Source organism: Globicephala melas, chromosome 5, assembly GCF_963455315.2.
Source record: "Globicephala melas chromosome 5, mGloMel1.2, whole genome shotgun sequence".
NCBI lineage: Eukaryota > Metazoa > Chordata > Mammalia > Artiodactyla > Delphinidae > Globicephala > Globicephala melas.
Genome location: NC_083318.1, coordinates 120,212,163 through 120,227,377, shown reverse-complemented (window position 1 = coordinate 120,227,377; position 15,215 = coordinate 120,212,163). Strand labels below are relative to the sequence as shown.

The 15,215-nt window shown below is 39.5% G+C and overlaps 2 protein-coding genes across 3 annotated transcripts in view; both read right to left on the bottom strand.

The window, feature by feature from the left end:
• The window catches only part of MANBA (mannosidase beta), a 589,447-nt gene that overhangs the window by 131,300 nt on the left and 442,932 nt on the right, over window positions 1-15,215 (bottom strand). The window lies entirely within an intron of this gene.
• Window positions 1-15,215, bottom strand: part of SLC39A8 (solute carrier family 39 member 8) — a 70,734-nt gene that overhangs the window by 3,259 nt on the left and 52,260 nt on the right. For both annotated transcript variants that reach the window (XM_060299751.2, XM_030845140.2), the window contains exons 7-8: window positions 771-978; window positions 391-575 (exon numbers count right to left, since the gene is read on the bottom strand). In XM_060299751.2, coding sequence (XP_060155734.1) covers window positions 391-575; window positions 771-978 — 393 coding nt within the window. The remainder of the gene's footprint in view (window positions 1-390; window positions 576-770; window positions 979-15,215) is intronic.

Below are 15,215 nucleotides of genomic sequence, written 5' to 3'. Positions count from 1 at the left end.
AAATGCTATTTACTTTAACAAGTTATTCCCTTCTGAATGTGACATCCCAACAAAAGAAGAGAGGAAAGTCCCATGGAGACATACTATAGAATACAAGCTTTACCCACAAGGCCAAACACCCGGGAAGATATCTCTCCTTCAGCAAAAATAAGTCATTTCATCCTCTGTCAATGAGATCCTAGATCAAACAATCAAGGAGAATCACTTTCAAATCACTATTAGTACAAACTACTGAAAAAGAGTTACCTGTTGGACCAGGAATATTTTAAACTACAACAGAAAGGCCTTCCACACTGTGGAAAGCAAAAGGTCACCCTTAGTCAATTCATAACCCAGATGTGTCATTCCAAATTTAAATTAAAACAAGATAAAAATCTTAAAATTTCTTACCATATCCGCCAGAGAAATATAGAGGAACATGCCTCCAGCAAGGGCAAATATAATATTTGGAGCAAAATTATTGCCCACCAAGATGCCAAAAGCTAGCCCAACATAGCAGGAACACGCAGAAAGGAAATTGAATAACAAGGCTTGTCGAGTACTCATTCCTGCATTGAGTAGGATCACAAAGTCCCCTAAAAGAAGAAGAACACATCAAGTGAGTAGGGTTACTTTCCTATTTGGGGATGAAATAAAAGAAAATCATCATTGTCTAAAAAAGGGCTCCATCTTTTTGAGGCATCAGCAGGATTTTTAAGAGTGTCTGAAACGTCTCCCTCCCCTGAAACCAAGAAGCACCGGACTTGGAGAACAAGAGCAGAGTCCCTTACCTAACTCATGAGGGAACTCCTCGCACAGGATGGCGATCGAAGTGCTGAGTCCCTGCAGAAGAGACAAGGTGCAGGAGGCCCCGATGGCCAGGCCGTCGATGAAATTGTGGAGGGCATCACTGAGCGTTATCATCCAGGCAATGGTCCCTATTTCTGAGAGCTTCGGCCCCTTCATACAGGTACATGAGCTTGACTCTTTTTTTCCATCCTGCAAAATAACAGAAAATCAGTCAACAGGATACCACCAATATTTCTTGAAAGTCTAAGCGATGCACAGAAGTGGATGTGTTATGTGTTGAGAAAGACAAATGTCTCCACCAGAAAGTCTTTCATAGTAGATAGGAACCCCTAATCACATAAAAACAGAAAAAAACTTATGGGAGGGAGAAAGGAAAGGAAGAGATTGACAGGCCTTGAACAAACCACTTGAAAAACATTTCGCTTTGGTTTCACCTTCAAACAATCCTTTCGACTTGTATGAACAAATTCTTACGACTGCCTTCCTAAAGTGTAACTGATACTAACCAAGAATTTGATTTATTCACATTCTTTAAAGTAAAAGAAGTTTGTCAAAGACTAAATTTAAAGTCTCTTCCATGTTACAATTGAAATGTGAGATCCATATTTAAAGCATGATGATATCAAGGAACATTTATTTTAATCTATCTTATGCCACTGTGTGACTGCGGGCAAGGAATCTGGGCCTCAGTTTCTTCAATTGTGAAGTGAAGAGAGTGTACTCAATGGTTCATTTATTTTTCAATGACTTATTAAGTTTCCACGGTATTCAGGTAGTGTGCTGCATGTTTAGGCTGTAACAACGTGGTCCCTACAAGCTCTAAATCTCAATGATTCTCTTAACAAATTCCATGAAGTGTGATTGGAACAGGCTTGCTTTTACACAACACTTCTTTCCACTTTGAAACAATAATAAAAATAGAAAACCCTACAACAGACCCTTTGCAAGAATTCAAATTTCAATCAAATTTACAAAATTGTATAAAATCAAATGACAAATGCCAACTGTAACATCTTCCAGAAACTGTGGAAAAAGATAATAAAAGGCAAATTCATTTTTAAGCAGGGAAGCAATTTTCAATTAACTGGAGAACATTTTATTCCTAGTTCTCCTTCCTGCAACTCTACCTCAGCAGCTAATCAACATATTTATTGAACACCTGCAATTTGTACAACAGTGTACTGTATGCTATGCAAAGTGCACAGAAGTGGAAAATACAGCTTTTATCTTCAAGAAGCGTATTTACCTTGGAGAAACAAGATGTAAAGTATACGACCGACTCTTTTAAAAATGTGCAACATATATCAGCTGAAAAGGGCTTCCTTCAGAGCAATCATGTGCGCGGTTGTGCGTGTACTCTGACGTCACTTCATTGCTCAAAACTGTTTGGGGACCTCCTTTCAGAATTGAAGGTAGATCCTGCCACACATCTTTTCACTGTTTCATTAGTGACAAATCTTCAGCTTTGAGGGATGTTTTTTGTTTGTAGACACAGCCAAAAGTCATTTGGCGCCAATAAATTCTTTTTTTTTTTGCGTTATGCGGGCCTCTCACTGTTGTGGCCTCTCCCGTTGCGGAGCACAGGCTCCGGACGCGCAGGCTCAGCGGCCATGGCTCACGGGTCCAGCCGCTCCGCGGCATGTGGGATCTTCCCGGACCGGGGCACGAACCCGTGTCCCCTGCACCGGCAGGCGGACTCTCAACCACTGCGCCACCAGGGAAGCCCTGGAGCCAATAAATTCTTAAATTAATATGAAAGGAGGGAGGATTGTCAGTAGTAGTTGCTAGCTGTTAGTAGCGGTAGAAACAGTAACAGCAAAGGCATATGGTGTTTATTATGTGCCAGGCACTGTACTAAGCAATTTAGATATTTAATTCCTTTAGAGCCATTCTATGAGTTAAGTACTGCTATTATCCATCATTTTATGGTTGAGGACACTAAAGCACAGAAAGGCTGGTGAACTTCCTAGGGATACAAAAGAAAGAAGTGTGCTTTTTCTAGTAACTGTTCTACTACTCGAAACTTATGGTGGGGGGTAGGGAACACCTCCTGTTTGTGGTAAAGTCTGAAGGCAATTTGCAAGGAGAATACCCCCTTTCTCTCAAAAACACTGGAAGCAACATTGGAATAAGTATTTAACCTCCTTTTACTTTAAAAGGCAATTCTCATCCGCATAAAAAGAATTCCATCTGGTTTTCAAATGTGGTCTTTTTACTGTATAGTGTTAAAAACATAAACTGAGGCAAATGAAAAAGTTTAAGATCTTATTTGATCAAGAATGGGTTCCAATCTGGCAGTGTCAAACCAGAAGTGGTTAGGAGCATTCCATGGACAGGAAGCTCAGGGAGACACTTTTACTGAAGAAAGAAGGAAGCAAAGCAAGAAAATTATTGACTGGCTACGGCTTAAAGCCTAGATGGCTGTTTGCAATGGATTGTCCTTAGGTTTTGATTTTGTAACATTGAGACATTTACAGGCTTAGATTTTGGATTGCTTGTATATGACATTACAGCCACCTCAGCTTAATTGTCTCCTTGTTTAATTAATTTAATTAATTGATATATCTTAAATGCACAACATAATAAACAACAGTGACTTAGTTCATGTCAAATGGGTAGCTTGGATAAGAAATGCTCCGGATCAGGAAGCAATTATTGCCAAAAGAGAAACAAAGGCAGTCATGAGAAAAAGCCACAGAGGAAGTGACCTTGGCTTTGCAAAAACCTACTGCCAAGATACATTTAATAAGACCCCTTGTTTCTCTCTTCCAACTTGGTTTACCTAATCACATATTTATAATTTCCTTATTTACTTGTGATGATTTAGGGGAAAGATTATAAGACCAAGTCTTGACTGCCTGATATTTTGTACAGAGTCTGTATACAAACTCCTTTAATTCGGAAAAAGAAATTAAATTAATATATCAGGCATGGTTCTCTTACCTCTGAGTACAGATATTACTGACTATTTATTACGCTTCCTTTTAGCCTTATAATCTTAGGTCTCAAATGACACTGTTGGGTAGGTTGACAGTTATACATTTTTAATAGTCTTAGAACAAATGAAAGAAGGCAAACATTCACAAACAGTTCTCTTTTAATTCAGCTGGAACAAAGTCACTGCGCAGAGAGACAATTAAGTCAAGTCCCTTTAGTTAAATTAGGGACTATTCTTCTCTTTCCCTTTATTTTTTATTTTTCTCTGCTGCTGTTGCTTGCTTGCTTTCTTCCTTGTTTGACTTGTATACTAAATGTGAGGCTCTTTCTAACCTCAGCCAGGATAAGGCAACTCAATCTAGTGAAAAGACCATCACTAGATGGTCCAGGAGAACCAAGTTCTCACTCGGCTCTGACAAGAATTACTGTGTAATCATCAGCAAGGCTCTTAACATTGCTCACCTTAGTAATTAATGAAAATGAAAGTCAAAGCAAAGTGCAGACTAATCAGAATAGGGGGGGAAAGAATAGCATGGAACAAAGTTATGAGAGGAGAGAGGACACTGAGTAGAATCCCAACACAAGTACGGAGGGGAAGAAGCACAAAGTAAAAGGAAAAAATGTACTAAGAAATCAAATGGAAGAAGGCAGGTATGCGTATTGCAGAGCAGTCTGAGTTTAAGCAAGGAGGAAGAAGACCAAAGAGGGACACAAGGAGAAGGAGGAGTGGCACGAGTTGGGAGGAAAAGGAAATCAAAAGAGGAAGACGAGGGGCTTCCCTGGTGGCGCAGTGGTTGAGAGTCCGCCTGCCGATGAGGGGACACGGGTTCGTGCCCCGGTCCGGGAAGATCCCACATGCCGCGGGGCGGCTGGGCCCGTGAGCCATGGCCGCTGAGCCTGCGCGTCCGGAGCCTGTGCTCCGCAACGGGAGAGGCCACAGCGGTGAGAGGCCCTCGTACCGCAAAAAAAAAGAATTTAGCTCTCCTGCATAGGACACAGATCATATAAATATGGCTTACAGCTGCGGTGAAATACTATGCAGAGTAGTGGAGATGATGAATATTTTATTTTTCCACATGTAAAGATGCCCAAAACATAGCATTGAGGTTTATATATATATATATATATATATAAAAAAAACATGTCTAGTGGGCACCTTTTTGTAAAAGTTATTAATATAATTTCATGATGGTCTAAAGCACAAACATACTTGGAAAGATATATACAAAAATGCGAATCATGGTTCTCCCTAGGAGATAATACTGTGGATAATCCTTGGTGTTTTTCTTTTATCTTTTATGGGTGTCCTGGATTTTTTTTTTTTGCACTTATTATATATTATTTCAATACTCAGAAAACAAAACATTAAAGCCATGGGGTGAGAACCTCAGGAGAGGGAAAAGTGAACCTGTGATGACTCAGGAGTTATCATCATCGAACAAGGTAAAGCTGGAGAAGCAAGCTGCCTGGCCTGTTTGGTCTGCATTAAAAAGACGGTGTATTGTCCCACTAAGTGCAACTTCTTTTGTTAAGTTAATGGCATGAGCACTGTCAGACCTCACTGTGCATTGGAGGAGGCAAGGTGAGTCATGATTAATAAAAATGGTTTTGTGGTTTATTGTCTATATATTTTCTTGATAAGAAGGTAAAAGTGAGCAACCACTGCAGGTGAAAGTTAAATTTCAAATTCTACATCCCATGCTGAAAGAATTTTGCAGAGCAAGAACTCTGGTAAAAAAAAAAAAAAAAACGTCAAAAAGGAAAGTAGAAACACTTCAAAAAACATCAAAGATGGCAAAAGGAAGTATAAGTAAACAAACAAGAGCTGAAAATTGTATGCAAAGGAACATAAAATCTATGCCCATAAAAGAGAAGTGAATGTAATATAAATAAAAACAATAAAATATTATTTTAAGAGGCTGCAAATAAAGAGAGGTGAGAGTTAAAGAAAGGGGCACTGAATGCAAGCTAGCTTAATGATTAAAGGGTATGGGCTTTGGCACAAAATGGGTGTGAGATTAAGTAATGGCTCTGCTACTTAACAGCTCTGTGTCATTTGGAAAGTTACTTGGGTCCTAGCTAACATAAGACAAGAAAAGGAAATAAAAGGTATACACACATAGGGAAGAAATAAATAAAACTGTTCTTGTTGGCATATGTCTATGTAGAAAATGCAAAAGAATTTTTAAAAAAAGCTCCCAGAATATAATAAGCAAGTATAGCAAGGTTGCAGGACACAGGTTAATATATAATAGTTGCTTTCCAATAAACCAGCAATGAATAAGTGGAATCTGAAATTAAAATCATAATACCATTTACATTAGCACCCCCTAAAAATGAAATACTTAGGTATAAATCTAACAAAATATGTAGAAGATCTATATGAGGAAAAGCACAAAACTATAATGAAAGAAACCAAAGAAAAACTATTCTGTTCATGCATTAGAGGACTCAACATAGAATTGTCAAGATGTCAGTCCTTCCCAATTTGATCTATAGATTCAGTACAATCCCAGTCAAAATCCCAGCAAGTTATTTTGTGGATATTTTGTGATTCTAAAGTTTATATGAAAATGCAAAATACCTAGAATAGCTAACACAACATTGAAGGAAAGAAACGAATTTGGAGAACTGACACTATCTGATTTCAAGACTTACTATAAACCTACAGTAATCAAGATGGTGTGGTACTGATGAAAGAGTAGACAAACATCAATGGAGCAGAATAGAAAGCCCAGAAGTAGATGCATATAAATACGGTCAACTTGTCTTTGACAAAGAAGCAAAAGCAATACAATGGAGAAAGACAGTCTTTTCAACAAATAGTACTGGAAGAAGTGGACATCCACATGAAAAAAAATAAATAAATAAACCTAGACACAGGCTTGACACCCTTCACAAAAATGAACTCAAAATGGATCATAGACCTAAATGCAAATGCAAAACTCTAAAACTCCTAGAAGATAACACAGGAGAAAACCTAGATGACCCTGAGTATGGCCATGACTCTTCAGATACAACACCAAAAGCATAATCCATGAAAGAAATAATTGATAGCCTGGACTTTATTAAAATTTTAAAACTTCTGCTTTGCAAAAGACAATGTCAATAGAATGAGAAGACAAGCCACAGAATGTGAGAAAATATTTGTAAAAGACACATCTGATAAAGGACTTAAACAAAATATACAAGGAGGTCTTAAAACTAAACAATAAGAAAACACAAAACCCTATTAAACAATGGGCTAAAGACTTTAACAGACACTTCATCAAAGAAGACATACAGATGGCAAATAAGGATATGACATCATATGTCATCAGGAAAATGCAAATTAAAGCAAGATAACACTACACACCTATTAGAATGGCCAAACTCAGGAACACTGACAACACCAAATACTGGCAAGGATGTGGAGCAACAGGTACTCTCATTCATTGCTGGAGGAAATGCAAAATGGTACAGCCACTTTGGAAGACAGTTTGTCAGTTTCTTATAAAACTAAACATACCCTTCCCATATGATTCAGAAATTATGCTCCTTGGTGTTTACCCAAAGAAGTTGGAGACTTATGTCCACACCAAAACCTGTTGTTTACAGCACCTTTATTCCTAATTGCCAAAACTTGGAAGCAACTAAGATCTCCTTAATTAGGTGAATGGATAAATAAACTATGGTACATCCAGACAACGGAATCTTGTTACACACACCCCCAAATGAGCTATCAAGCCATGAAAACACATGGATGAATCTTAAATGCATATTACTAAGTGAAAGAGGCCAATCTGAAAAGCCTACATTCTATGATTCCAACTATTTGACATTCTGAAAATGGCAAAACGGGAGACAGTAAAAAGATCAGTGGTTGCCAGGAGCTGGGGAAAAAGAAAGGGATGGATAGGTGGAGCACAGAGAATTTTTAGGGCAGTGAACATACTCTATATGATACTACAGTGGTGGATATATTACACATTTGTCCAAACCCATGGAATGTACAACACCAAGAGTGAACTATAAACTATGGACTTTGGGCGCTTATGATGTGTCAATGCAGGTTCATCAATTGTAACAAAGGTACTGACTTGCTGGGGGATACTGATAATGGGGGAGGCTAGGCAAGTGTGAGGAAGGGGATATATGGGAAATCTCTGTACTTTCTTCTCAATTTTGCTATGAACTTAAAACTGCTCTTAAAAAAAAATTACTTGGAATCTGACTTCAGATTCCTTATCTGTAGAATGGAGAAAATAATACTACTAACTTCGTAGGATTGTTGTGATGATTAAATAAGATGTTTATGAACTGCTAAGTGCTCCATGAATAGTTATTACTGTGTCACACAGATCATTTTACCTAACAAAGTACAGATGAACACAGCATTATTAAAAGGAATGATCAAGATGATTGGAGAAAATAGGAGAAAAAGTAAATCTACCCAAAAAAGAGCTTTAGAGAAGTGAGAGGGTGCAGTGACACGTGTTAAAAATAAACAAGGAAAACTTTTAACAAGGATGCTTGAGCTTGGACATAAATATACACTTGAAGAAAGCTATTGAGCTTTCAACTACTGGAGTTCAAGGTGTATGAAAGAGTCAGGAGGTTAATTAGCCAGAAGGTAAAACCCACTGTGAAATGTATGCAATCTAAATTAGTAAGTTTATATGAGTCAGATAACTGACTGGTATAGGAAGAAAGGAATCTCTAAGATGTAAAGTAGTATCTTGCGTATTCAGCATTTCACAGTTTACAAAGCACTCGCATATATTAGTGTCTTCGTTTCCTGTTGACCTTTACAACATCCTCATGAGTAAAACAGAACAGATAGTAGTATCCTAATTTTAGAGATGAGGAGAATGACTGTCTAAGAATATAAATGACCTGCTTGACATCACACAGGAGGTGTTGGGATTAGGCTCCTTAATTAGTTACCAAACACCTATTTTAAAGCAGGCAGGAATGGTGCTAGGAACCGAGGACAGAAATATAAATAAAAGAATCTCCATGTTGCTGGAATTTATAGTCCAAACTCAAACTTCAGGCCCATGACAATTAATTCCCCTCTGCCCTTTTAGAATGACTCTCCACGTTCTCGCCCCGCTCTCTGTCCTGAAGCTGTTTTCCTGAATGGGCCACTGCTACAGGCTTCTTATCCTCTGGTTTCCATTTGAGATAGACCACTGGGAAGCCCCAGAGGGAGCTTAGGGGGAGAAAGAAAGGAGAAGTCAGGGTACTTATTCCTCTGATACCCCTTTGTGTGGTCACCTCAAGCTGTCAGTGACCCTCAAATGGAGAACACAGCTCTTCTCAAGACAACTCTCTTCCCAGGTTCTAGTAACTGCTCCTTCTTCGCCATCCTTTGGGCCCAGGGGTGGTAACAACTTTACCATTACTGGTCCCTGGTTCATGCGCTACTCTTATAACCCACTCACACCTTATAAATAAATCTTCCTCAAATTATTCTAATCTGAGTAATCCATCTGTTTCCCATAGGGATCCTGATAGAATCACTGGTACTGGAAGTGGCCATAAAAAACAGACCCCCAAAAATGGAATTTAATTGGGTTTTTCATATATTCAAAGTATGGGGAAGTGGGACATTGGTTACCCATGGGTGGGCTTCAATTTTCAATGAAGCCCAGAACATGAAAGCACTCTGCAAGCTCTAGGCTATATTGCAAGCTTTCCTGCCAGTTGGTTCTTAGGACCCAGCAGAGCCAGTGGAATTGGAATAATCTGTGGCAGACAGAGATGCTGAAAGGAGCCTTCTGGCAATCCCTGATCAGAGAATCACAGTGCAGACCCTTAAGATGTTAGGTTAAAGCCATGACCTTTTTTGCCATAAACTATTCTTTATCTCGAAAGCAGTTCCTTGCTTGTTCCTAGGTCCTTCTAGAGACTTACCTTGTGCCCATGGAACATCTAGTGGCCCTGAGATCATTCCCAGCAAGCCATAAATCAGCTGTTCCCACCAGCATTCCATCATTAAATTGTATATACGAGTACAAGCCCACACCAGTCTTGAAGACACAAATTGCAATGGCAGTCGATTCAGACTCTCATAATCTAAACCTCATAGTTCATCTCTTTTCCCTTAACAACAATAAGGCTACATGGGGCATTTCCTATAGCCAGTTAACTGTGAATAGTGAGTGTTCCAGCACCAACCAGCTATACAATCTTACTCACAATGAACTTAAAACAATAAAGATAAATCCTCCAAGTGGGCAGAACTTTTGAGTGTTGTGTTGAACTTCCTGTAGAAGTAATGGCCTGAGATATACATCTACTCTAACTCATGGGTGGGTGCTAAAAGAGTTGGCCAGGTGATCAGAGACTTTCAAAAAACAAAATTGGAAACTGCTGGCAGAGATCTGGAAAAAATATATAGATGGACCTCTTGTAAAAGGCACAGAATATGAAGACAATTCTATTCCATTAAATCTCATAAGAGCCTATCACTGAGGATGCTCTCAGTAATAAAGTGAGCGAGAAGACCTGACTATAAATGTCACTTGGTATCTTTCATTGGCCATCCCAATGTTTGCTTAATTTATCCCCCAGGCTCCCTCCTTGAGGGGCAACTTAGGCTGGCTATGTCCCTAATTAAAGGTAACTGCTCCACTGAACAGTGGCTTTCTGTCCAAGATTAGTTCCCTCCCAGTTCTAGTAGCTTCTTCCTTCCCCTTTCCCTTTGGACATAAGATTGCTAACTGCTCCACCATTTCAAGCCCCAGGTTTACTGTACTCTCCCCTGTGGTTCACCCACAACTTGCCCAGAGTTTTGTAAACTGCCCTTTTTCTATTTTTTATTTATCCTTGAAAGTGCCACCTCATTCTGGAAAGGACACGACTGATTCAAAGTTAAATGCTCACTCCACACACAACACTCACAGACTCTTCATATACTATCATGTATATTTGAACAGGAAAACTTACAAAAAGGATTAAATAGACACAAAGATATAAAGAGTTAAAGGCACTATACAAATATAAAATTTCGATGGGCTTTGCTTTTATGGCTATATTTTCAAGAGATTTCAATGGACTTTATAGCTGGTGGTTCCTTTGTCCTTCCTCTAGCCCTTAAGGGTCAGTCTCAGCTCGCTAGAACCAAAATCAGACTTCATATGAGAAAAGAGAAATTAATTTTATCTTTAATGCATATAACCAAATATAATTCAAATGCACTTAGTCTCTAGTCATTTGGTTTCAAGACAAACCTCATAACTATTTTCAAAACTCTCTTTGCCAATGAAAATAACCATTAACGAGAAAATAATAATTTCCCGAAAGCTTGAAAATTGTTTCCTTTCCCTCCATCCCTTCTGTGAGAGGTGATTGAAGTTATTTAGCTCTTTAGGAGTTGAAATAATTGTCTTTCATTTGCAGTTGGGACCATATCATTTTACTGTCCTGATAAAAATAATTTAGGAGAAATCTGAGGGGTTTTCAAGAAATTATGTTACTATTTTGCCAATGGAACTTAGAGTATATACTAATTAAGTATTTACAGTTACCCTAATGGACTACTTACGCCTCTCTAAAAGGATGCCTACTGTTACTACAGATGGAGGAGGGCATTAGTGCTCTGATACATTTGAGAAGCAGGATATCGTTTCTTAGAAAAAGCTTACATGATGTACTCCCCAGCCCGCACAACTCTCATTGTTACTGAGAAGCCTTAAAGGAAGTCAGAGCACCAGGAAATTGGTTAAATTTTCATTTAAGTTGGAGAAATTTGTTGCGGGGCTCCTGAAAAATGGGGTTCCCCAACGGCAGGGATATCTACATTGCTCAGCATCAAGTCTCCCAGAATAATTCAGAGGAGGAAACAGGAGTAGGGTGGGATGTGGTAGAGGAACCAACGCCATGCAGCAGCTGCCTGTGTTGTAATTACCATTTGACATGAATTATGTGAAAAGAACTGAAATAAAGAAGATCCCACCCAGTGTACTACAAGTGATTGACTATCGAGCCCTGCAAAAGACGAGGGCAGGCTGTCTGATTGGCAGAGATCTAGAAACGCAAGCCTCTTAGAGCAAGAAGTCTGGGAAAGTGATAAGAGGCAAGGGGTGACAGGTGACAAGAGGGACAAGAGCAAGTACCAATCGCAGTCACCGCGACAGAAGAGGTGATGAGGACCACAGGCGGGCCACTAAGAAACAGGCAGTCTGCCAGTAGAGAAGAAGGCGAGCAACAGAGGGTTAGAAATAACCCTGTTCTCTGAAGAGGCAGCCGGCCCCGGTCTATATTTCAACAGTTTAGAAAAACAGAGCATCTCTACTTCGTATGTGGAGAGTGAGGGGTGAGAACGACAAAGGGGATAAGGGTACCAGAACCTCATTCCCTCTTAAAGATGCAAATGGATACTCTGAAGATTTGCTCACCAGTTTAAGAAAAGAAATTTGTATTGAGGTATAGTTGATTTACAATATTGTGTTAATTTCTGCTGTATGGCAAAGTGATTCAGTTATACATATATATATATACATTCTTTTTTTATATTCAAGAAAAGACATTTGATAGTGAGGAATTGAGCATGAAAGACACAGGATGTACTCAGGGAACTCAGAACAGTAAAGTGATAATAGTAGTAGCACAAGTCATTAGTAGTAAAGTCATTTAATCTTCACAATAACCCCATGAGGTTATTAGTTCCATTTTATAGATGAGGAAATTGAGTTATAAAGAGGTTAATTAAGTAACTTGCCCAAAGTCACACCTCTAGAAAGGAGCAGAGACAGGATTTAACCTTCTATGCCAAACAAACTACACCTGTGATCTCCAGAAAATATGGGGTTTTATTTTCTCTTATTCACTCCTGTTCATCCAGTATCTAGCACTGCAGGCACTCTGAACATTTGTTGTCTGAATAAATGAAGGTCAAGTAATAGTAAAAGTACATTTTCTCTCATGACAGGTTCACAAATCATTGTCACATGAAGTATCTATTCCAGTCTTTCCAAAGAACAAACATAAGGGCAGTTACACAACATGGGTAAAGGGTGCATGGAAAAATGTTCATTAATCAATTCCAAACTGGTTCATCTACATTAAAAAAAAACACTCTGAAAGTGCAGAAGTGTTTTTTTCTTTGCTTGTTTTGTCACCAATTCTTTAACGTCGTGGAGCCAGATCAAAAGCTCCTTGTGGACAAGGATTTTTTTTTTCATTTCAGCTCAAAGTTTAACATTAGTAGGTGTTCAGTAAATTTTTCTTTTAAATAAATCAAGGGGGGGGGGTCCTTGTTTTGCTGAACTAGATGGAGTAATGGGATGCCAAATCACATCCTAGTCAGCAGACATCAGTGCCTCCACATCCGTCCCGGTGACCTCCAAAGGGCAGAAGACTTTTACCAGCAGCCGCCTTGCATCTAACTCGAGGATACTTACACGTTTTTCAGAAGATTGTTGGAGGAAGGGGGCAAAATATCATAGTAGCAACAAAGGTGACTAACACTGTTGAGTGCTTACCATTTGCAAGGTACTCTGCTAAACGCCATGAGCTGAGCACCTCTAACATCCAACACAGATGCAGTAATGCAGGTACTAGAGGTAAGGGCTGGACCAAAACCACACAGCTAGAGATGGAAAAGCCATTGAACCCAGATGATTTGACTCCTAAGCCCACGCAATAAAAGGCAGAGAAGACTGCTCAAAAGGACTGAGTTTTTCCAGATAAGAAATTCTGTGTTCAGTAATTTATTCCTATGATAATGGGTTATTTTATTGTTGTTGCCAGTCTCCATCATGGAAGGTGCCAGTAATTCAAGTACCTCTGGGTTTTTGTTTTTTGGGTTTTTTTTTGCGGTACGCGGGCCTCTCACTGTCGTGGCCTCTCCCGTTGCGGAGCACAGGCTCCGGACGCGCAGGCTCAGCGGCCATGGCTCATGGGCCCAGCCGCTCCGCGGCATGTGGGATCTTCCCGGACCGGGGCACGAACCCGTGTTCCCTGCATCGGCAGGCGGACTCTCAACCAGTGCGCCACCAGGGAAGCCCATACCTCTGGTTTTGAGTAGAATACACTAAGCTGATGTTTTGGGATTTGCTAACACTTCAGACACACTTAAAATAATACCTCCAATCACTGAGGGAATAAAACACCATCTCGGGCTTTCAAATCTACTCCATATAATCTGTTGTTTACAGACTGCAGTATGGATAGGAACTATACAGTTGTTTTTTGACTGTCTCTTCCTGAATCTGTTACATTTAATTTAATAAAATGTAATTTTAGAACCAGAGGCTTATTTGAGATTATCGATACTTATTTAAACGTTAAAACACAGTAACACTTACTTTGAAGGAGTTCCATCTAAAATTTTCTCCAATGTCATTTCATGCCAGCATCCCTTGTGCCTTGGCTACTCTGACTTCTTTCAATTCCTAAAACCCACCAAACTCTTTCCCACCCTGGAGACTTTGTGCTGGCTGTTTCCACAGCCATGACCGTCTTCTCCCTGATCTTTGCATAGAGAGCTGCTTCCTACAGTTCAGATTTTAGCTTAAATACGTTCCTGACCACCCAAACGAGCTGCCCAGACATCACCACATTTCAATTCCCTGCACAGCGTCTGTAACCCTATAATGTTGGGCTATGTACCCACTGGAACAAAAACAGTGCCAGAGATCAGAGACATTTTCTGTCTAATTTGCCACAATATCTCCAGGGGGTGGAACAGAGACTGGCATTAGGCATGTGATCACAGGATACATGACAAGTGAATGAGCGACAGAATGAAAAACTAAATACCATACTCCTGCCCATTAATACAGCTTTACTGATTTGACCTACAGACCAGGATGTCATTCAGAATGTGAAATGTTACCACAAAAGAAGGCTCGGTTTAAGATTGCCTTTATTGTTTTAATATATAAGTTGCATGACTGAAATTTTGGTCCAAGTCAGAAAAACTACAAAGAATCCAGAGAAATTTTCTGCAAAATGATGCCCTCCCAGTAAAGGATCTTTGAAATTTTACTTTCCAAATGTAAAACAATCTCTAGATTTGTTTGTTTTGCAGCCTAGAAAACTATTGATGATCCCTCACTTCAGTTTTTCTGATATGTATTTTATAACCTAGTGATAAAAGTAGATAAACTAGAAAGCATCAAACCAGAGACCTGCATGGTTTACTGAAACTTCAAAGGTGATCTTTATTGGTGCTTTCTCGGCCATTGAATTTTTTTCTTTAATCTGCCTTCACTGAGTTGCTATAAAGGTTTAATAAAGTCATGCTCATTAAGCAATTTGATATCCTCAGTAGAAGAAGATTCAATAAAGTTTGTTCTTTTTTTTACTTTTAATGCTCTGATACCTGATATCAGAAATAAGAAGCAAAAAGAACCACTTTAAAAAGAAATGGGGGGGTTTTCCCTGGTGGCGCGGTGGTTGAGAGTCCGCCCGCCGATGCAGGGGACACGGGTTCGTGCCCCGGTCCGGGAAGATCCCACATGCCGCGGAGCGGCTGGGCCCGTGAGCCATGGCCGCTA